We start from the raw sequence: 24,322 nt of genomic DNA, 5'->3' as shown, positions 1-24,322 counted from the left end.
AATAATATAATTATCATAAATGTAGTGCACAGAGATTTTATATGAGCAAAATGTATATTAAATATGAAAAATAAAGGCATTTATAAATCCAGCAATTTGTCGACTTAATTTGGTTTTTTGGTTTGATTTCGCCAATTAATGCACATTTACCTTGTCCCGGAGTAATATTTAGTAGGCCGCATTTCATTTCCGGAATTTCCTGAACTTTTCATTTCCGACATTTTTAAGTTTTTACATTTTAAAAGTTTTCATCTCCGACATTTGTCAAATTCATGTCAGTACTTTTTCGTAAAAGAAAAAAGAATTCATGCATCCGTTATAAAAATCCTTAAGGTAAAATATTTTAGATAATTTATTCAAAGAAAAGACTTTGCTCTTAGCTGTCAAAGAAACTTAATTGATTTTACTCTGGAACAGATGTAGGTACATGTATTGTGAATGTGAAGTTTCACTTAACTGTTTCCTTTACTTATTAACAGTCTTAATATTGTTTACTTCTACTACTACTACTACTACTAGAAGTAAACAATATTAAATGTTAAATTTAAATTGCCGTAAAGGTATCCTAAAAAATCCGAAAATGTGAAAAAAAAGAAATAAATAATGTCGAAAATGAAAATAAAATTGTCGGATTCCGAAATAATAACAAAAATTGTCGGCAGTGTTAAATTCAGGAAATGAAATGTAGAGATCTAGTAGATATAATAATTAGCCTTTGAATAGGTAAGAGACAGTGTTAACTTATAAAAAACACAGGGGATATGGTACTTTAGGTTTTCTCAAACGAAACAATTATAAAAAGATTTTACAAGAAATAGCAACTTGATACCTAAATTTAAGAACATAGTTAATTATTTGTTTACACAAAATTCCACCTAATCCCACGTGAAATTTCACCTTTTTCTACCTGATTTTCAGAAAGTGGGAATAGCTTGCATAAACCCCCCCCAACTGCCCAATCCGTAGGCATGTTGTTTTTACAATAAGGGGTGTAGGGTAGTACACTGTGACATAAGCCCCTGTCACAGCTAGTGACCCTCCAGTTATTTACAACAATATTAAACGTAAAGAATGACAGATTTCTTTTATCAATACTATAAAGAAATATATTTTGAAAGATGTGAACTTCAGTTTTTGTGAGTGGATTTATATTTAGTCAAACGTTTATCATGTTTATAGGAAAGAGAGTGTAACTAAATGATTCGTGTTGGACTTACGAACATTATCTGTTCATTCAATATGATTAATCTGCTAGTAAACAAGGCGATGAAGGTAAATGTATGTACATTTGTATTCTTAATATTTTTTTTATGATAATGTTGACATTAGTGTATTAATTTAAACGACAAAAGAAGCATGTCCTATCTTCCCGACGGGAAACCCGATCAATAAATCTAAACATTCCTTTATTTATGTATTAATTTCGATTTCTTACTTATTGTTTACTACATTTTCTTGGAGAAAACACTAGCTATTAATACGACTTTATATCCTTAAATAATTTTAAAAGAATAGTTTTTCAATCAATATCGAATGAACCACATGCATACAATTTGTATAGCCGAGGGCGGACCTTTTCTTATAGAGCCAGGCGGACCAAATATGTTATCGTATTTGGTCCGGCCGGACCTTTAAACGAGGCGGACCAAATATTATGCGACACCGTACAGCAGCAAAAAGGGGAGGGGGTCAGGAAAAAATCTCAGAAAAATAGGGTGCCCAATTCCATCTTTATATGTACATGTACCACTGTCAATATCTCCATCTTGAAATGTCGTTCGCTCAATAATCAAATAGTTCTCCTGTTTCTCAAATATTGCCTCCCCGTTGAGACAGTGGACATTATTAATTTTAACTATGTGGTTTTGTGTTTTGCCATATACCTATATACACTTATGAAGGCTAAATGGAGAAAAAAGAGTATGAATGGCTTGACTCGTATAAGACCTTTTTTTTTTCTTGCTTAATTACCAGTGTTAGATTGACTTGTACTGTGTGAGATTTTTCTGTCTTACACTGTGTATTACTACGCCGCAAACGATAACGTAAACATTCCGTCTTAATATAAAAAAAATTGTAATAATGTTAAAAAATACCACATAAAAATAAAATTCCTCATTTAACTTATAAAAAAAAACTTATTTTCATTCAAAATATTTTCACTTGTTAAATGGCACTATATTAAGATAGCGGAAGAATTCTTCTTGTCTAAGAATGAATGTTTACGCTGTCGAATAGATAAGTTTTTTTTATATCCAGTTTTAATCTATCTAATGAATTTACATAAACTGAAATTTATTTTTTAGTTAACACGATTACACTACGTGTAAACCATTTTTAGGTAAGCTCTTTCCGATGGTGTATTTAGATTTTTTATTAGATGGAAAACTAAAAAAATATTTTTTTCATCCCTACATGTAAGGTGACGTCATTGACAGGCCGTTTTTTTTAAATAAAATAATGCGAGAAAAATAATAATTCATTATTTACTCCTGTGGGAATAGTGAAATTCCATCTCGGGGCCAAGATTCACGGTAAAGCCTCGTCGTAGCTTGACTGTGAATCTTGTCCCCTCGGTGAAATTTCACTATCCCACACTCGTAGTAATGAATGATTCTATTAATCTCACCGGAACATTTATCTCCCTATTTGCTATCTGTTATCTATTTCATATATGTAAACATATATATCTATGCAGATCAATATACGTACGGTTGCACATGTACAACAAATATATTTATCTTATTTACTCTGCATTTGGAATATCAAAAATGCTGTTATGTGATATTCCAGAGTAGATTCATATTAACTATAATTATCATTATTTTAATGTAGTGCATGCAAACTTTTTCGATTGCAAAAATGTGCATTTGTGTGCGATATTTTCCAATCATTATTCACTTTACACTGAGTCACGTTACCGCTGAAAATGTAAGTATATGTGTTTTTGAACAAATAAGAATTTGCTATCTTCTTTTCTGGTGTAATCGAAATTGACAATTCTAACTGTTAATGTACTTGCTTACTAGTATATGTTATGATATACTCAGTATCATCTTTCAAATTTCAGATAAATGAAATAAAAACAATGTAACTGTATATATTGTTAAGCTTCGTCATGCACTAATACAAATACGTTTTATATGTACTTATTTGAATGGGATTTTGAAAACGAATGAAGCACAAAACGGAAGTATATTCCCCATTATATATCCTACGAACACATTTTTTAAGGAAGCTCTGGAGGGGAATTGCCTTACTTGTAATGGCTTATTTGTTTAGACTTTTTGTAGCTGGTTATTACAAAAGGTAATTAAGAAGCTTAATGGAGAACTTGAATACACTTTGATTGATAAATTGTGGTACATGTATAATACGGAAGCCTTGGAAGGGCATTGACTTACATTTTATGATTATTTGTTAAAGCTTGTATGTTGTGACTTCATTGTTATGAATTATTTGTTTTTAGTTAAAACTAAGTGTAACGTTGCCATGTAGAACGTGTAGCCTGGCTTAAAATGATATGTTAAGATCTATATTAACAGTGGTTTTAAATTGTTTGAATGTACACTAGTTTAATATCTAAATACAAATGTGAGTACTAAATTCTTATCTATTGACATATTTGTGTTAAAACTAAATTGTTTTTTGTAAATGTTATTTCTTTTTAACGTAAAAGTTGCTATTTAATTTTCATTTGTTACTTCCAGTTTGCATAACAAAATATAACTGACATTTTATTTTACTGTTATTAGTAATAAATTCAAATTCTTAATTTTTTTTCCCGAAAGTACAAATAGCCTACATTTCTCGCGCCAATTTTATGTTTCATGAATAAACATGTGATACCAAAAAAAAAAGCTCAAAGCACAAATAACAATAATATCCATCTTTTTTCCAAGGATATACCGGTATGATACAGGCAAGTTTTTGCTACAATTCATCAAAGAATATTTAGAGAGGCTTGGTGGTGGCAGCCATTTTCAGACTTTTTCGATATCCTTTAAAAGAAGAGGTCCATATAAAGATATACAAAAATGATTAAATTTTAAATCTAAAATATATGATTTTTTTCTTTGCCAAATTATAGTTGACAGCTTAAGATATCGTATCTAAAAAAAAAATAAGCTAAATCTCGTGTATAATTTGCGGTTAATTTGTTAACCTCCCAGCCTCCTTAAATTAGATTATTAGATTAATAATAAGATTAAATGATCAAACGTAAGCCAAGCTATCACGTTCTCTGTATCTACTTTTTACTCTTTATTATAACTAGTATCAAGAACTTCATAATAAATAAGTCATAACAAATAGGTCATTTCAAGTAAGTCGATGTCCCTTATTACTTAATAAATGAGTTAATATCCATCTAAGACTTCCGTATATAAAAAGGAATAAGTAGTAAGTTTGTAAAATATCAAAAACACACTGTATTGATAGAATTTGCTATACGTGCATTCAGCAATGTTCAAAATAAAGAAGAATATTAAATATCTAGTTACAGGTATTAATTAATATTTGTTGTCAAACTACACAGTGCAACTGAGAATACATGTATATTTAAGATATAATGATGATTTACCCTTTTAGAATGGAGCGTGTTTGGCGTCAATTCCTACTATATCTCATGTTTCTCATTGTCCACTTACCATTGAGAAATGGAATGAGAGAGCGAGTAAAAAACGGTGTCAGGATATTCCACAACACTGTTCAGAGGACTTTTCTTATCACTGTGTTATAAATTCGTTCCGGAATGCAACCATCGAGGTGTGTGCAAAACCAAGACAAATTGCAGGTAAAAATAATCTTAACGTTAAAAAAATCGTTTTGCTGTATATGTTTAGAAATTAAATCTAAATAAAAGAAAACCGGACCAAGCCCAATTTATATTTCACATTTAGAGAAAAAGAAGCATCCGGGAGGGGGTAGTCGAAATAAGTAGTTGTAGTTAATTGAATGAAATAATTTTTTTTCAAAGTAATTGATGTTGTTTTTAATTTACTTTGTTTTTCTATTACAAGTAATTGAATGTATTTAGATACATTCAAAAATGTCATTCATTTATAAATTACATTATTGAATTACATTTCTAAAGTAAAATATATTCAAACTAGAGGTACTGTGAGCAATGAGTTCACTAAATGAGAACCCCGCCTCCCATATGAGTACATGTATTACGGCGAGCTTTTCACCCGCCTCGGAATTAGCTCTGGAATTGCCTTACACCCAGCAATAAATCGGTGGAGAATCCGGGTAACGACACCCGGGTCTGCTACATTAATTTTGTGGTAGTCAGATCTTGGACCTCTACAGCTACATGTAAATAGCGAGTTTTTCCACACTTTGACAGTACAGATACAGATGAAGCAGACGTATTTGGACAGCAATGGAGTATTCTTTTTTCTTTAAGTGGAGACTTAAAAAGTTCAACTTTTCTTTCCTGTCAGTATATAGTTTGCGGAAGGTGCGGAAACGTGCATCCTAATGTTTTATGTTTTGCGGTAAGCCAGAAGTGTTACGAATGCCACAGAATTGGACATTATTCAAGAATGTGTTTCATACAGATGAAGAAAACAGCACCAAAACTCGAAAATGAAGGGGAAGTCCCAAGCAAAAGGAAAGCGCGAGACAGGAAAAGGCTGTGCAAGTATCTCGAAATCAAACGAATTCTGCGAGAATTACCATTCAGTTCTCTTTGAGACAATCATTTTTGATCAATATGTGATACATCGTGTACTCTACGAACTGAGCTGAAAAATATTAAAATCCAGCTATGTATATCAAATAAATTAATGCATCAGCAATATAATTCTGTAAAATACTTTAACTAAGATTGGATTAATGCATTCATCCCGATTAAAAAAAACATGAAAATTCATATAAAAAGAGCAAGGTTCACTTTTGCCTTTTTGGCCCTGTGAATTTCTAAAAAACGAAACTATCTCGTTATAATTAACAATGCATTAAATATTATTTAGATCTTTGGTGATTGCGTATCTATCAAAAATGGCATAATTTTCTGGCTAGTCAATGCATTATGACCTTACGAAATGCGTCAGTTTCCTCATATTTTGAAAAAGTTTAGAAAAGCGGTAATTTTTGAAGCTATTTTTCGTTAACATAGGGTGCAACCTCTGATCTAAAATATGTAACTAGTAAATGATAGAACTGTTGCTGAGGATTAAAAGACGTTTAATTTTTTAAATCATAGAGTGCGCTCATATTATTTTTCTTCATTGAATGTATTCAAATATATTTGTTTACATTAACAATTCAAGAACATTGCAATTTCAAAAGCCAATTTCTCAAAGACCTGGACTTTTATTAGAAACTTTTTATAGGAAATGAAAGCATAAAGTCTGTATTTTATTTAACATCAAGTGTTAATCAATCAATTTATATATCTACAGGGCCATTTTATGCATTAAGTGAACCAAGCTCATCTTTTTAAAGTTTGGTCGAAGTATATGGAATTAACGAACGATATTCAAGATCAAAAGTACATAAAACAATACAAAATAGAATCTCAATTATGGGATCAGGTGTCATGGATTGAATGAGCATCCCCTACAGACCGGTCACACCCACTGTATGCTCCTTGTCATGATCGGGGAATTACGGAAAATCCATCGTCAATTCAGTGTATAAATAAAGGACTAACAATAAGTATGAAAAACATAAGTCAGTATTTGACTCAGTGTAAGATTAAGAAGTAATCGAATTTAGATTTAAAAAGTGACCGCAAATATGTGCTCTCTGTGGTAAAAAATCCATGGCAAACATTACATATAGTAACCAAAGAGAAACATCAAAACTTATTTTTGGTAAATGTTTTATGGCTCTTTTCTGTATTATATGGTCAGGTTTCATCCTTTTATATCCATACGTGTATGACTTTAAACCGTTTATTGAATATTTTATGTTTAAATTTTGATAATTTTGTTTTATACATGTAGTAAGGTATGTCATAGTTGATTTACCAATGTAATATTATTGACAATAATATGTTTTATGCATACATATGTAATTTACCATTTTCTGTGGTTAGAATGTAGTGATTGTAGTATATTTCATGTATATATCAGGTTTCAGAGCTAGGACGTTATGTAATGCATAGTCTCAGGTTTTGGGACTTTGCGTTGATTAGTCGTGAGCTAACGTCGGAGATATCACGTGATTGTTATCGCTGGTGGATGCTGCAAGTGCTTGTACACACCATTTTTTGTACAAAAACATAACGATTTCGGATTATTCAGCTTGATCAATGCTTAATAATCAGTGGGTTAGCAGTGCATACGACTTTATGCACAGTATGTAAGTGATATTTCGGATTCGCTTTGTGACTGTTTTTCGACTCCATCGGAGCCTGGGTACATGCGGGGTGTTTCAAAATGGCGGACATGACGAGGATTGTGCTAATCGGCCATTCGTACATTAGAAGGATGGACAAGTATATGAAAGAAAAAAATGTGAAAAAAAAATCTTTGTTTTGACCTAAATTATAAATAGATTCTCACTGTTGATCCGTGGCCAAGGTGGGTTAAACGATAAGGGTTTGGCGACATCGTGAACACTATGTACTTTCTCCACAGCCCCTGACATTAGCCTTTTTCAAATCGGAGGTAACGAACTTTCCTTCGACCCCCCACAAAGATTGTAAGGTATATTTCTTTTACGAACTTCCTGATTCATGGTACGAGTGTGAAACATGTAATTTTATGCAACTTCTCCTACGGGACCCTCACAACTTACCACCGGGATGCAACAATGTTGTTATTGAAATTAATCAGCTTAGAAACTCTGTGTCTGAATCCTTACCATACACTGTATGTGTCATTTTGGAAACACCGGGGTTTTGGGACTAATCTACTGTACCTGAGGGAGTTCACCTACGTACAAAATCATGCAGTACCCATCCAGTACTTATGGTCAATGGTCAATCAAAGATAAGGTGGTCAACACTTGCAGGAGGCTAAGGCCAGTATAAATTAATTTGAAGTTTGATATAATGATATACATGATATATGAGCATAAATCATGGAAATGAATAGATGCATATGTATAGGACACGAGTCAAATATCTAGTAAGATATTTAGAAAGATGTCTGTTCTAAACATTCAAGTATTATTATATCTTTCTTTAGGATATATATAACTTCATGAAAACCTGCAGAACATAATGTCAAAATTTTCCATGCTAATGTCTCAAAGTAATTGTTTGCAGGGTAAACTTACTGTATACATATGTCAAAATTTTCCATGTTAATTGCTGTATTAAAGTTATTGGTTCGCAATGTGAACTAGCAGTATACATGATGTCAGAGTTTTCCATGTTGCTGCATCAAAGTTATTAGTTCGCTATGTGAACTAGCAGTATACATGATGTCAAAGTTTTCCATGTTACTGTCTCAAAGTTATTGGTTTGCAATGTGAACTAGCAGTATACATGATGTCAAAGTTTTCCATGTTACTGTCTCAAAGTTATTGGTTCGCAATGTGAACTAGCAGCATACATGATGTCAAAGTTTTCCATGTTGCTGTATCAAAGTTATTGGTTCGCAATTTGAACTAGCAGTATACATGATGTCAAAGTTTTCCATGTTACTGTCTCAAAGTTATTGGTTTGCAATGTGAACTAGCAGTATACATAATGTCAAAGTTTTCCATGTTACTGTTTCAAAGTTATTGGTTCGCAATGTAAACTAGCAGCATACATGATGTCAAAGTTTTCCATGTTGCTGTATCAAAGTTATTAGTTCGCTATGTGAACTAACAGTATACATGATGTCAAAGTTTTCCATGTTACTGCCTCAAAGTTATTGGTTCGCAATGTGAACTAGCAGTATACATGATGTCAAAGTTTTCCATGTTGCTGTATCAAAGTTGGTTCTCAGTGAGTACTTGATAAGTCATGTGGCTGTCTCAAGGTATAACTAAACTGTTATCTATTCAATACAAGATCAAAAGCAAGGCATGTTTTTTTTCTTTTATAAAGACTTGATTTTTCAGTAAAATATAACAGTTATGAAGCCACTGTTGTTGAAATCTTCATCATTTTATTATCAAAGTATGCAATTATGAAAGGTCATTACCTAAAATGTTGGTGATACCTTTCATCATAACAGCAGAAAATACATGAAGTTGTTCGCTTAAAATATATAGTCATAAATTATATTCTAGATAGAATTCTTTCAGCTTCAATCCTGCCCAAGAGACGGCCAGCCACAGACGAAACCTGGAGAAGAGGAAGGAGTCTAAAAAATCAGAGTGAAGTGTCAAAACTGGTGGAGCATCCATCCGTGCAGATTGATAATGAAAACAAGCAGACAAAATTCTTAAGTAACTAGTGCTAATTGTAACGGGGACCGTTACAGATGTTCCCCAAACGCTCCCCAACTCCCTTTTAGTGCCATATTCCCTGTAAGCTTCATTAAATAAGACAAACTCTATGCATCTGAGATTTTAACAACATTTACAAAGAAATGTACAAAAATTGTTTAAACTTTAGCATTGCACGCGTGCACATGTGAATGCATTTGCGTCATGACCATATCATCTTGTCTACACAATCTATATTTTTAATACACTGAATATTAAATATTTAATCCAAAATTATTAAAAAATACGCTCATTCAAGTGTATGTTTGATTTGACTCATTTCACGTGCACGCACGTGCATACATGAGCATGCTGACCATACCTTCTTGTAGAAATCCATTATATCTATCTATGTTCTAAATTCCACCCCGTTTGGGTGAAAACTATGGGAGTTATAGCAGTTTAAAGTTTCAGCCAATCAGATTGCATCACATGTACACGCAAGTGTATGCATGTGCGTGGTGACCATACCTACTTGTAGAAGTCCATTATATCTATCTATGTTCCAAATCCCATCCTGTTTCGTTGAAAACCAAGGGAATTATAGCTGTTTAAAGTTTAAGCCAATCAGATTGCAGCGCATGTGCATGCACGTGTTTTCATGATAATTGCTTATTTCATGTTGTAGGATATCCTAATGCATTGCTATGTTCAAAATTTCAAAGGATTTCGTCAAAAAACAAGAAAGATATTGAGACTTAAGTTGCAGCCAATCAGAGCGAAGTGCACGTGCATGCGCGTGAGATCTTGCTATTTTCACCATGTCGTCATGTCTATACTACTAATATATTCGCACATTATGAGTTTCAAAGCATTTCATCTAAAAATGGAACAGTTGTGGCTATATCTATTATATTGGTCATTTCACGTGTTGCACGTGCACGCTCTTGCAAGCACGTGCGCGCAAAATGACCTTGATTCCGCAAATCTACATAACATGTCTACTAACCCTAAAAAGGTTTTACCTACATCGGACGAACAGTTTACAAGATCATTCCCGGACAAAAAAGTTCCAGGAAGAAGAAGAAGAAAAATAATAATAACTAGTGCTAATTGTAACGGGGACCGTTACAGATGTTCCCCAAACGCTCCCCAACTCCCTTTTGGTGCCATATTCCCTGTAAGCTTCATTAAATAAGACAACCTCTATGCATCTGAGATTTTAACAACATTAACAAAGAAGTGTACAAAAATCATTTAAACTTTAGCATTGCACGCGTGCACGTGTGAATGCATATGCGTCATGACCATATCATCTTGTCTACACAATCTATATTTTTAATATACTGAATATTAAAGTATTTAATCCAAAATTAAAAAAAAAATTCGCTCATTCAAGTGTATGTTTGATTTTTCTCATTTCACGTGCACGCACGTGCATACATGAGCATGGTGACCATACCTTCTTGTAGAAGTCCATTACATCTATCTATGTTCTAAATTCCACCCCGTTTGGGTGAAAACTAAGGGAGTTATAGCTGTTTAAAGTTTCAGCCAATCAGATTGCAGCACATGTACACGCACGTGTATGCATGTGCATGGTGACCATACCTACTTGTAGAAGTCCATTATATCTATCTATGTTCCAAATCCCATCCTGTTTGGTTGAAAACCAAGGGAGTTATAGCTGTTTAAAGTTTCAGCCAATCAGATTGCAGCGCACGTGATTGCACGTGTTTTCATGATAATTGCTTTATTTCATGTTGTAGGATATCCTGATGCATGGCTATGTTCAAAATTTCAAAGGATTTCGTCAAAAAACAAGAAAGATATTGAGACTTTAGTTGCAGCCAATCAGAGCGAAGTGCACGTGCATGCGCGTGAGATCTTGCTATTTTCACCATGTTGTCATGTCTATACTACTAATATATCCTCACATTATGAGTTTCAAAGCATTTCATTTAAAAATAGAACAGTTGTGGCTATATCTATTATATTGGTCATTTCACGTGTTGCACGTGCACGCTCTTGCAAGCACATGCGCGCAAAATGACCTTGATTCCGCAAACCTACATAACATGTCTACTAACCCTAAAAAGGTTTTAACTACATCGGACGAACAGTTTACAAGATCATTCCCGGACAAAAAAGTTCCAGGAAGAAGAAGAAGAAAAATAATAATAATAATAATAATAAGAAACAGAGTAAAAACAATATGTTCCCCAACTTCGTTTGGGGAACATAATAAGAAACAGAGTAAAAACAATATGTTCCCCAACTTCGTTTGGGGAACATAACAAGGTAGTCGCGGAACCCTCTTAAGATGCTACAAGCAACATATCAGAAATACTCAATCAGTTATTCAGTTCAGGCGAACCAGCAACCCCAAAAATAGCATATCGACATTGATGGGATTCCGCTCGGTGCAACTGTAGCACAACGCATAAAACAAAAAATCTGGGAAAATTAGTATTTAGATTTGCGTGTGCTGCTGCAGCAGCGAGAGGATCCAGTATCTTGGGGGGGGGGTCTTCGACTTCCAACACCAGTCAACCCAAATAAATTAAGTGAATTTCTAGTTCATTATGATAGATCTCTTTCAACTTAATTAGTGCAGAGTTTTAAATAGGATTTTCGCCTGGGTTGTGTTGCAGACCCCATCATATCCAATATGTTGAGTAATCATAAATCAGCAAGGGAGCACCAAAATATTATCAATGATCACATAGAAACAGGTCTGCAAAAGCGAATTGATGGACCATTACCTGCACCCCCATTAGATCACTTTGTTGTATCACCCCTACTGCGGCCCTAAACTTAGTGTCAAAAGGTAATTCAAATAATTTCGGAATAATTCATGACCTCTTTTTTCCAAAAGACCAGTCTGTGAATGCCAACATCCAAAAGAGCTCTCTGCTGTACACTGTGATTGGATTGTTAATATTGGAAGTTTGGTTTGGTTTTTTTTTTTTGTGGGCCCACCAAATTCATCAACTGAGGTATGTTCTAGCCAGTATTTTATTCTCATGTAGGCAAATTGGGCCTCCTTTTAAGATGCACTAAACACAGACAGCTACACCTAAAATAATTATCTATTGGATAGAAGTAGATACTGGGATAATGGAATACAGACATCCATATGAAAAAATTTTTAAAAGTGCAAAAAGGTCTCATTGAAAGAATTACAGTCAGCACATAAGTCTTCTTTACTTCGCATGTGGGGTAGCTAGTAGTACCTGGTAGAGCCTTTTTAAGGCGTTTAAACAATCTCACTTGTTGTTTTGATGATTTTAAACGATATGCTAAGATAGAGGGGAAGCGAGAGCTGACTTAGCTACCTGGTCATATTTCCTGGTCATATACCATAAATCATTTTCATGGAAAATCTGTCTTCCTGAATAAAGAATTGATGTCCTCAGAATATCTAAATTTGCAAACTGATGCCGCAGGGTCACACAGTTTTGCTGTAGTTTTGGTTCAAAATGGTTTGCGGATAGATGGCCTGATGCCCTTATACAATGTCAAATATGCATCAAAGAACTTTTTCCAATTGCTATTGCATTTAGAAGTATGTGGGCACAAGCTTCAAAACCAAAAAAAAAAGACTTTTCTTATTTGACAATAAGGCAGTAGTAGAGGTCATAAATAAACAGTCATCTGGTGAACATAACCTCATGAAATTATCATGTCGGCTTGTACTACAGTGACTGGAACGTTATTGTTGACAACTTACACGAACGATCACGTTACACGAACGATTCCGCACGATTAGCGCACGATTAAACCTGTTACACGAACGATCTTTCACGTTCACGATTCTACACGTTACACGATCTTACACGATTGTTAACGCAAACGCACTCTTCTTCACTCAAAATAGTTAAAAGTATTTAGGAATCAATATTTTCAAAACGAAATACGGCTTAATTCTTATTTAAGATTTCAAAGAATTATCAATATTATTTCATAGACTTTGAAAAAAAAAACGGAAAAATGATATTTCTGTAACTAAATACATGTATATGCAAGACTTCACATTTTAGATTAAAAATAATTATTTCTAAGGTAATTCTCCGATAAAAAAAAAACTGGATTTTGTTCGTTCTATTAGACGATGTACATGTATATGGGTGGTATAACTTGATTGAATTGGATATCATGATATGCAGAAAGGGGGATACAATTGAACAAAAATGGCAGCATGGAATGACTTAAATTATAATAACAAATTTCATCCTTATCTTTCCAATGATTCAATGTCTGATAAAGTTGCCAATTATTCAACTTTTTCATTTGCAGAAATTTAAAATTAATTTATTACAAATAGGCTCAAGAGATAAACACAGATAATTAAATCTCTCGAAAATCATGCCGTGTCCATGTATATTTGTCGACTAACTAGTTATGTAAGGATTGAGAAATGTTTATTTCTTTGTAAAAAAAAATATATATATTTATTTTCAATGAATTGATTTTAAGATTATTCTGACAACAATAAGAAGTAAATAATAATTAAAATAAGATTTTCCAAAAAGGCGTTAAAGATCTAAGTACGGTTTATCACAATATTGATCGCGCTATTTGACGAGAACTTTATATTGTTCGACTTACTATTTTGCTTGTTTACTAGCGATAATTAGTTCGTTCGGGATTCTATTATGTAAATTGCGCTTTTTCATTTTATTTGAATTTTGATTAATAAAATATGGAAAACAAACAGGGAAATGCTTATTTTACAAATAACATTCCGATAAAAACTTACAAAACGAAATTTACACGATTCTAAACGCACGATCTCGCGCGATTAAAAACGCACACGATTGAGTCTGATACACGAACGATCTTGCACGTTAAACGAACGATCACTCACGATACATGAACGATTCGACACGATTGGTTTGTCAACAATAACGTTCCAGCCACTGTAGTGGCAATACAGTGCAATATTCACTTTAGAGCTAACCATGCTTCAATAAATTCTAATGTACTCGCTGACAGACTCGAACATTATTCACCAAGCACATTGGCATCACATGTTTGGGCCATTAAATTTTTCAATAAAAAATTTTGAATTTGCCAGACCCATCTAAGAATTTTTTTTTTTGGTTCAGAAATCAAAAATCATGCCAAAGAACAGCCTCAAGACTCAAAATAACGAGGGAAATTCGGAGGGAAATTCCTACAAAAGTTATAGAAACTATACGTCTTACAAGGTCTACTTGGAATAACCGAATTCTTTTAAGAGCATTAGATTGGGAGAATTATTTGTCAGGACACTGCAATCTATGAATCAAGTGTTTTTAAGGTCAAACATATACATTTTGAAACTGGGAAAGGAAAATTGAAAATTGTAAGTTTAATTTTATGTCACACACAAAAACTAGCAATCTGGTCAGTCAGTTACCATCTACCTAGAGGCCCAGTCTGAAAAAGATCTCTGTCCTGTGTTTGCCCTTTTTGAGTATATGTGCCAATTTAAACATTCAAAGGGGACCCCTTTTTCAATTAATTGATGGCACTCCAGTTTCACAGTCATTGGTTTCAAAACATTTAGGTGCAAGTATTACATTCATGGGTTTGAGTAAAAAATTTACAAAGGTTATGCTTTTTGTATTGGGGCAGCTACTCATGCAGCTAGGTTGGGTTCTTCGAAAAATGCAATCCAACATATGGGTAGATGGAAATCTAATGCAGTCAAGAGATATATAAGTACAAGATCCTTTACTCTTTCTCTCCAGTAGTTTGGTTTTTTTTTTGTGTTTTTGTTTCTCCACAATTCATTGAATTGATAAGGTATAGTCTACCACCCTCTCCTAATGATAACAGTACAGCACAAAACATCTGCTTATAAAGGTCGTCCTGCAATCAATTTTGTATTGGTCAAATTAATCTTGTCATCCTCATGTAGGCTGTCCCTTAGTTAACTATAAATGGGTCAGATTATGCCTGTCAGGTTCATGTAGGTATACCCGTTGTCCTAAGATAAGCTGTAAATGGGTCAGATTATGTTGGTTGTGTTCATGTAGGTTGTCCCCAGTTAAGCTTTCAATGGGTCAGATTATGTTGGTTGTGGTCTTGAAGGTTTCCCCAGATAAGCTGTAAATGGGTCAGATTATGTCTGACATGTTCTTGTAGGTTGCCCCCAGATAAGCTGTAAATGGGTCAGATTATGTCTGACATGTTCATATAAGTTGTCCCTAGATAAGCTGTAAATGGGTCAGATTATGTCTGACATGTTCATGAAGGTTGTCGTTAGGTCAGATTAAGATGGTTCAGATGAGGTCTGTCATCCCCTTCCCCCTACAATTTATTACCATAGAGTTACCTTCAGTCATCTGCAATTGATGATTAGAGCGTAAATAACAAATTGGAGCATGAAATAAAGGACTCGGCATTTGGAATGTTTACTGCAAATCATTTGTATAGACTAATTTGCTGTTTGCAATGTAATTAATTAATTGTAATTAACCATTGCCGATATGTTGTTTTATTACATAAATACAAATATTTTAAACCTTTGTACTAGAAATATTGTTTATCATTTATCATGATTTACATGTATATAAATGCAATTAAAATGTGGTAAGTTACAGGGGTTTGCTAGCCATCATTTATTATTCAGAGCGAGAATCTTTTCTTAAACATATATATTAAGATTATTAAGGTTTTTTTCCTATGTTGTCCATGTACGTGGGTTGTTTCCCTTGGGTGGCGGAAAATCCAATGTAGTTGGATTTTTGGTGGCCTATTGTTTGTTGCCACCTCATTTTTCAGCTTAAATGTTTGATATATTTGTGTTTTTTGAGTATTGTCATGATGTTATTTTAAGTTTTGGGAGATCCATAACAAGGTGTAGATACAAATTGTAGAAAGTCATATGATCTCCCAAATTTCATGTGTTTCATTTGTGTCATTAATAAATGACATATTTACAACAATACTCATTCTTGGTTTTCATTCAATCTGAAATATAACAGAGCTGCGGGAAACTTGGTTTTAAATTTGCACTATTATCATATGGAAGGCATAATGTAATATTATTGACAATAATATGTTTTATGCATACATATATAATTTACCACTTTCTGTGGTTAGAATGTAGTGATTGTAGTATAGTTCATGTATATATCAGGTTTCAGAGCTAGGACGTTATATAATGCATAGTCTCAGGTTTTGGGACTTTGCGTTGATTAGGCGTGAGCTAACGTCGGAGATATCACGTGATTGTTATCGCTGGTGGATGCTGCAAGTGTTTGTACACACCATTTTTTGTAGAAAAACATACCCTCCACCTCCACGTACAACTGTCCCTTAGGTTAAACTTTACTTTGGGATGTATTTTGATAATTTCTTTTGACTTGTGGCCTATTGTTTGTTGCCACCTTATTTTTCAGCTTAAATGTTTGATATATTTGTGTTTTTTGAGTATTGTCATGATGTTATTTTAAGTTTTGGGAGATCCATAACAAGGTGTAGATACAAATTGTAGAAAGTCATAGGATCTCCCAAATTTCATGTGTTTCATTTGTGTCATTAATAAATGACATATTTACAACAATACTCATTCTTGGTTTTCATTCAATCTGAAAAATAACAGAGCTGCGGGAAACTTGGTTTTAAATTTGCACTATTATCATATGGAAGGCATAAATATATTTATCATACATTAAAGATACCAGGCCTTCAACTATTGGGAACAGTCAATGCAAAACGTTAACTATCAGACGCTAAACATGTTAAAATTGCTATAGTTCAATTTTTTAGACATATTGCAATGGTTACAGTAACACATATCGAAGAAAATTTCCCTTAGTTTTATTGAAAGTGTCAAATACTTTTCTAATAGAGAATTTGGGGGAAAACTACGAGACTATGTATGCCAAAGCTCCTAAATAAAATTTCAAGTCTTTACAGAGAATTAGTCTTAAATGTGTAATTATGTTTGTACAGTATAAACATACTCACCAGCCAGGATAAAAAGATAAGTTCAATTTAAAAATATTGCTGCTTCGAAATATTCGTATACTGTATATGTTTTCCAAATGTTATTGGAAATGAAACTTAAGTAATTGATATGTTCTGTATAGGGGATTAGTTTCACGGGTTGTAATTTTCACATTTTTTCCTCATTTAACACGATCGCGGTTTATTGAATTCGCGGAATTGGTACATGTTTATAATAAAAGTTACCTTCCTTGTCTTTATTTAACGAACAGCAGAGTATAGTTTGATATAAAATAACTAGATTTAATAAATAATTGACAAGTGTAGTTATCAAAAGTCTTGATTATAAACGTCGAATGAACTTTATTTATATGCTATCTATTACGATGAGTGAACACATACACAACCCCAAGATTTTCAGAAAGCGGCAAATAACCACTGGACGGTAATGAGTTAATGAAGGTCGACAAAATAGTATCCTTCCACATCTTCAGTACGTTCGATAGTTATTTGAATGAATTTTTAAAACCAAAATATCGATAAAAACTAATATGCATGATAAAGCAGGTAACAAATACACGTGGTAACATTAGTTACGCACGGTAGACAAAACCCATGGACCACGTGTTTAACTGATGAAACATTTTTTTAAAAATACAGGTTATTATCTGCCTGTTTGATTTAAACTATAGCCTGCTTATTAAAATAATTGAATGACGAGTACTACTCGTAATTACTGAAATGATTATTTACTGCACGAACATGTATATAAACCTACGTTATCTTACTAGTTTATTCTCATATTCCCAAATGAAACATCAATTAAATTCTTCAGAATTATTTAAAGTAATTTATTATATTTGTTAAAATAAATCTTATTGTTGATTTTACATGCACAAGTAATTGATAGGATTTACAATGTTAAGGACAATTTTAAGTTACATTTTCAAGTACACTTGATAACATTTTAGTTTCAATCTCATCGCTACATGCACACCGTAAAGTATTAAAGATGAATTTACGGGCGAATATTTTAATTAATATCATTAATGATTAAATTCATGTTGTAACTTAAATTTGTAAAATATCAACGATATTTGAAATCTTTGAACTTTTCAGGCGGATGTGCAGAGTTTAACTATGGACGGGGAAGTATTCAAATACATCAAGCTTATCAGTGTAAAACATGTCTCGGGAAAGTCTACAATTCTACAAATGCCTACAAATGTAAGAATGATATTTTTTGTCAATTGTGTCACTCTGCAGCAAATTAATACTTGATATCGCGATTACTTAACTTAGCGGAACTCTTTGGCGAAGGAGGTAGGAATCGTCTGTTGGGTGGGGGCAATGTGCTATTCAATACAGTGCAAAATCGATCATTGTAGCATTTATAAGGACAGAGAAGTAAAAAATCTTGGTAGAATACCACGCTAAAAATCGCTGAACCAGCCTAATATATTTTTGAGAGGAGCCAATCCTAAATTGTCACATTTTAACGATATTTTTAATTAAGCTGACTCTTCTCGTTAAATTTTCATTGAAAATCGTCACATTTTTAAGCAGATAAAATATTCTAAACTTTCCTTATTTGACAATCTACTATTTGGAGTTCAATATCTGGCAAAACATCGTGATTTCGGCATTAAATCGTTCGAATCATTCGATTGTCACTACTGTAAACAATGTCATTTGCCCCCAGAAATAAAGACTTTTCTCGACTCCCCCGCAAAAGAGCGGTAGTAAGTTAGATAACTGCGAGGTACTCATTGGTAGTCGCGATATTACGTATTGCCCACAAAGACATTCTGTTATACCACCTTAGAGAAAAAAATCAAATTGATACATGACTCATGAATTTCAGACAAAGAATGCTATGAGTTTCAAACGCAGGAGGTTAATATCATCACTGAAAACAGTCAGCAAGGCATTCGACCATATCTGTGAGTTTACTTTTTGAACAAAGTACTTTTTATGATATATGTAATATAAGAATTCCCTGACTAAATGTACTTGCGCTGTTTTGTTCTATAAAAATATTCTAAACATATCGATAAACATCAATCACATATAATTACAATTCGTGCAAACAGTTGTATTAACTCAATATAATGATCTTTACTAGATAACAATTTTGACCCGAAATCAATATTGGTCTTGATACATGTACCAAATGATATGCAATGTCAATGTTAAACTGTTATAATTTTGCTTTTTTTCAAGTGCAAGTAAATAGTTAATATTAAAATTGAAAAAATAAAAACAACTTAACTTTCTCGATCTGGAATGTACAAATTGAGAGTGAATATAAACTTTTAGAAAAAACGTATTTATCCGTTCAGTCAAAAAATAAAATTATGTTTTTACCAAGATATGTCTCGAGGTTAAGCCATTAAAATATTAAAAGAGCATTTTTTTTTCAAATACTTTGTGTTCGATCCACTTTTAATATTTTTGTAAAACTCAAACAGATTCTAATAAGTTATGATATTTTATAAAGATATGGGTACAAATTTTAAAAACAAAGACTTTTACGTTAAAGGATGCATATCAAAAACTGAAAAGATTCTGAAATAATTCAAAATATGCATTTTGTCTAGTGTAAAAGTTGACAACCTTGCCAATTCGGACGATCGTTCAGCCCATTCAGACCATAAGATGCAGACCATACTGCTGACGGTTATGTGCGTAGTAATTAGTTGAATACTTTTAATACTCATCATGGGTGTGATTTTTGTGTCTCCGAGGAATTGTTCATGTCAACGCATCGAAGGTAAATCTCTGTTAATTAAAGTATATGTACATGTTCTTTTATTAATTATGTCGTGTTTTTATAAGCAGGTTACGTTTATTTTACAATGAGATGCCTCATAAAATCGTACTTTCGCAAGGGCATACACTTAATAAATCTTAACCATTTTTTAAATATAGATCAAGGATATTTTTCTTAACTTGAAAAGTGCTGCTGCCTTCTTTAAATCGAGGGGTGATTTTATAAGTACACAAAATATTTGGTAAAAGTCAAACATATTTCGACATTGGCTCATTTACCTGAAATGTTAACTATTAAAACGCGAATTCTATGCAAAGCAGCAGCACTTTTCAGAAACTACAAAGTATGCAGAAACAATTAATACCTTGAATTTTTAATTTCAACTAGGGTATGCCCTTGTGATATTGAAATTTGTTCATGACCTACATTCAGTACACGCACTATGCATTCACCACGTGACTGTCCATCGATGGGACCAAACTTCATACAGTACATAGTGGGTTATACTATGCTATTTCCATAAGAATTTGAGTTAATTCTGTGATAATAAAACAGCTTAATTAAAATAAATTCAGTTTTAAAAAGAACCCCCTTTTTTGCACAACTATTCTCCGTCGATTTCTCATAGTAGGCCTTAACAGTGCTGCGTAGTTTTATCAATTGCTCTGAAATACATTCATAAATCAGTTTTTGTTTTACAGTTTGGCTTAATAACAACCTTTCTTATATTTGTATATATATTCAATGATAAAAATCCTTACTTTAAGCATTTTGCTGGTATATCGATATTACAAAAAGGTATTCCATACGATATTTCTTTTCATTGTATTGCAATATACCGAAATTTCGATATTTTTGCCCAGTCTTATGTCTTAAAAACTATACTCGATTTTATCTCTTTTTTTAAATGCTGGAAATAAGATGTCGTGCTTATGCATGTCAGTTTAATCTTACAGATACATACATGTAGTCACTTATCTCCTCCCCGCAATCACACACCCGCCAAGCCTCATTACAACATTCATTAATTTTATAATGAAACGGTTCTGGAACCCTAGAAGGCAGAAAGCGCTTACACTTATCTCTATCATGTAATGTTTTAAATGAAACGAAATGCTTGATTTCACGAAAAAAAAAATAATGATCATTAATAATCAGTTGCAATGTCAAACATCATCTTGCGCATTTCCTTGTAGGATCCCAAGAAACAGGAGGAAATTCAAACAGAGGACAAAATGGTATACGAAATTTTTGATATTCTGTTTCATAATGTGTTTTTCATAATAGTTCAATAACTAAAAACATGTTTTTTATAATGCAGCAGAAGCTTTGAGGAATAGAGAACATCTACTTTCATCTTCAACAGAGGAACAGATAAATGAGAAGCCGTCGGAGTGAGAAAGTTAAAGGAAAAGTAAAGGTCCTTGAAACCCTCTGATGAAAATTGGAAGACACGACAAAGTTTACGACAAAGAAATATAAGAGTGTCATTCTAAATATATTTAAAAACTTTCTTTTTAAGTATTTCTTAGACTTTAAAATGTTTACTGAGTATTCTTTCCTGACAAGGAATATAAAAAGGTAATTTTACAGTTTTTTAAATATATTTTTTTGCCTATTCACTAAATCGACTTTTCAAGAAATTCCCTGTTTTTTTATTCATTTTTTCAAATGTATGAAATAATCATCTCAATATTTTACTAATTGTTTATATTATTTTTTTTTACTGTTTTCAGCTCCACCCCCTAAAACATTCCTTATAATTTTTGCCTATAGAACTCTTGGCTCTGAAATTGAAACTATTGATAATTTCTCTTTATTAACTGCAATTTTGGTTTGCTAGATAAATCTGTCCAAAGCGCTTCATGCAGATGTCATCTACGATGAGTAAGAAATTTTTCGAAATCTAGCTTTTTTTCAAATGGAGTAATAATTTGAATAAATAAATCTTGAAACTAGCACAGTTTTTGTGCACAGAAAATTTATTTTTTATGAATGTCAATGAAGCTGCCTGGACCTCCATCCTTATTTTTTTCTGCGGCTAACAGAGAGGTTCAAGGATATATTTTCGGAATGTGCATTGTCCACATACATATATATTTAGGTACTTTGTGTCACACTTATCTATGCATTAACAAACAATTAAAAACAATAGACTAGTATTTTGGTTATCTTTTTCTCAAAGCCCTTTCAATCCTATCCTACATTATATATACCGTACTTTTTTTTCAAAGTTGAACAGTTAAATATTAAACAGTTATGTTAATAGTAGCTTCAAGTTTCTTGACTTTGACTAGTTAAACTATTTTTTTTATTTGTATATAGCCAACTGGATCATCTGAATAACAAATTGAATTGAAATGAAGCAAAAATCATTCGAAGAGTTCGAAAAACTCTTTTGTATTGTGATACACAGATCCATGATTTGAACATATTTTCTTGTACTAAATATATACAATGGAATTGGGCACAAGTTCTAAAAACTTAAATCGCCCTCTCCCTACATGTACATGAAATATTATAACAGGATGTATTAAAAGTGTTCAACAGTTTGTACAAAAAAGATTACAAGTAAATTAAATAAAATCTCATTGTGGACATATATATACTGCTACATTATTGTTTATACAAATAATTTTAAAAATAAGTACAATCAGTTAAATCTACCAGAATGCTGAATATAAGAATGTACAATAGAAAATAGCTATTCAAGTTCAGCAATACTGAGTGATGTATCCCCCGTGAGTAAAATCTGAATGTCAACAATATGGACTTTATTATTCTCAAGAAGGTATCGAAAAACTCTTTCAAGACCTCGTTGCAGTTAGGACACAAGGAAAAATAATGATGTGTATCTTCTACCTTACCGCAGGAGAATAGTGGGCTAGATATTATATTACATCTATAAAGATCCATGTACGAATATAAGTCATTGTTTATAATACTTCTACCTGCTTCATTGATTGATGTTGAATTTCTTTCTTCATTTGTAAATTCCTATAGTGTTTTTGCTAAACTAAATTTTATTTACAAAACAGGACTACAATTTGTTCTTCATTAATTTGACGCAAAATTAATAAATTCTCAATTTCATTGTCAAAGGTACCCTAACAAAAAGTACTATAGTTATCTTAAGTTTACAGTAGTTGAATATTATAACAGAAAATCAAACTTCCCATTTAAAATATAAATTTAAATTATTTTAACTTTGAATTTCAGATTGTCATATTTTATCTTTAATAATTAAATTCCCACGCACATCTTTTTTTCTATTAAATCAAAATAGTACTTGTCAGTCGTTTTCTATAAAAGACAAATACGATTTTAAATGTGAAATATCAGCAAGCAATTATGTGACCAGGTTTGTGAAGTTAAGATATTTTATTTTTTACAAAAACAGGCCTGTATGAAGCAAGTTCAGTCGGGGGTTGGTACAGTCAAATATCATTAGTTAAAGTTTATAGCGATTGAAGTTGTTTTGAACAACAATTCCTTAACGAGTGAAAAAGTTTTCAGACAGTATAATTTAGGGAACATGCGACTTAAGAATCCTTGATTCTATAGCATACAAAAATTAATATACAGCTGTTAAGGAAATATCATCATGTACAACCCAATTCACCCTCAGCTCTACCAGTATGCCGGACACTTTTGAAAAAAAAATATATTCGTGACGAAAATAATATTTGTATAAAGAATGCATTGTTGCAACCACTATTGATATAACGACCCCTATTGAAATAATTATAGTGGTTGAGAGTGCATTTCAATAGCAAACGTAGTTAGTAACCACTATTGAAATACGACCACTATTGAAATAATTATATCAATAGTGGTTGAGAGTGTATTTCAATAGCAAACATGGTTAGTAACCACTATTGAAATACGATCACTATTGAAATAATTATATAAATAGTGGTTGAGAATGCATTTCAATAGCAAACATAGTGAGTAACCACTATTGAAATACAACCACTATTGAAATAATTATATCAATAGTCGTTCAAAGTGTATTACAATAACAAACATAGGTAATAACCTCTATTGAAATACGCGTTACGACCACTATTGAAATAATTATTTCAATAGTGGGTGCGAGTGCATTTGAATATAATAACCATAGGTTTCAACCACTGCTGAAATACGAGCACTACTAAAATAATTATTTAATAGTGGGTGACAGTGCATTTCAATATGGTAATCATAGGTTTCAACCACTATTGAAATACTACCAGTATTGAAAGAAAAGTTTCACCGCGTCATAAAATTTTGAAATAATTATGTAGA

General features: G+C 32.5%; 1 protein-coding gene across 2 annotated transcripts; it reads left to right on the top strand.

Moving 5' to 3' along the window:
• Positions 1 to 2,816: 2,816 nt before the first annotated feature.
• LOC134258595 (uncharacterized) lies at positions 2,817 to 21,491 on the top strand. Of its 2 annotated transcripts, XM_062741148.1 has the most exons (5): positions 2,817 to 2,931; positions 4,591 to 4,795; positions 18,382 to 18,489; positions 19,127 to 19,205; positions 19,863 to 20,030. In XM_062741148.1, the coding sequence occupies exons 1-5, from the start codon at positions 2,839 to 2,841 to the stop codon at positions 19,963 to 19,965; spliced, it is 588 nt and encodes a 195-aa protein (XP_062597132.1). In that variant the 5' UTR covers positions 2,817 to 2,838; the 3' UTR covers positions 19,966 to 20,030. The 2 variants fall into 2 exon arrangements, with proteins under 2 accessions (XP_062597132.1, XP_062597133.1); XM_062741149.1 differs by lacking the exons at positions 18,382 to 18,489; positions 19,127 to 19,205; positions 19,863 to 20,030 and adding exons at positions 21,232 to 21,273; positions 21,357 to 21,491.
• Positions 21,492 to 24,322: the final 2,831 nt, after the last annotated feature.

The sequence above is a fragment of the Saccostrea cucullata genome, unplaced genomic scaffold (assembly GCF_032062105.1).
Source record: "Saccostrea cucullata isolate Sc308-1 unplaced genomic scaffold, CSIRO_AGI_Scuc_v1 ctg470, whole genome shotgun sequence".
Lineage (NCBI taxonomy): Eukaryota > Metazoa > Mollusca > Bivalvia > Ostreida > Ostreidae > Saccostrea > Saccostrea cuccullata.
Note: the sequence above shows the minus strand (reverse complement) of the source record. Positions and strands in the feature narration are given on the sequence as shown.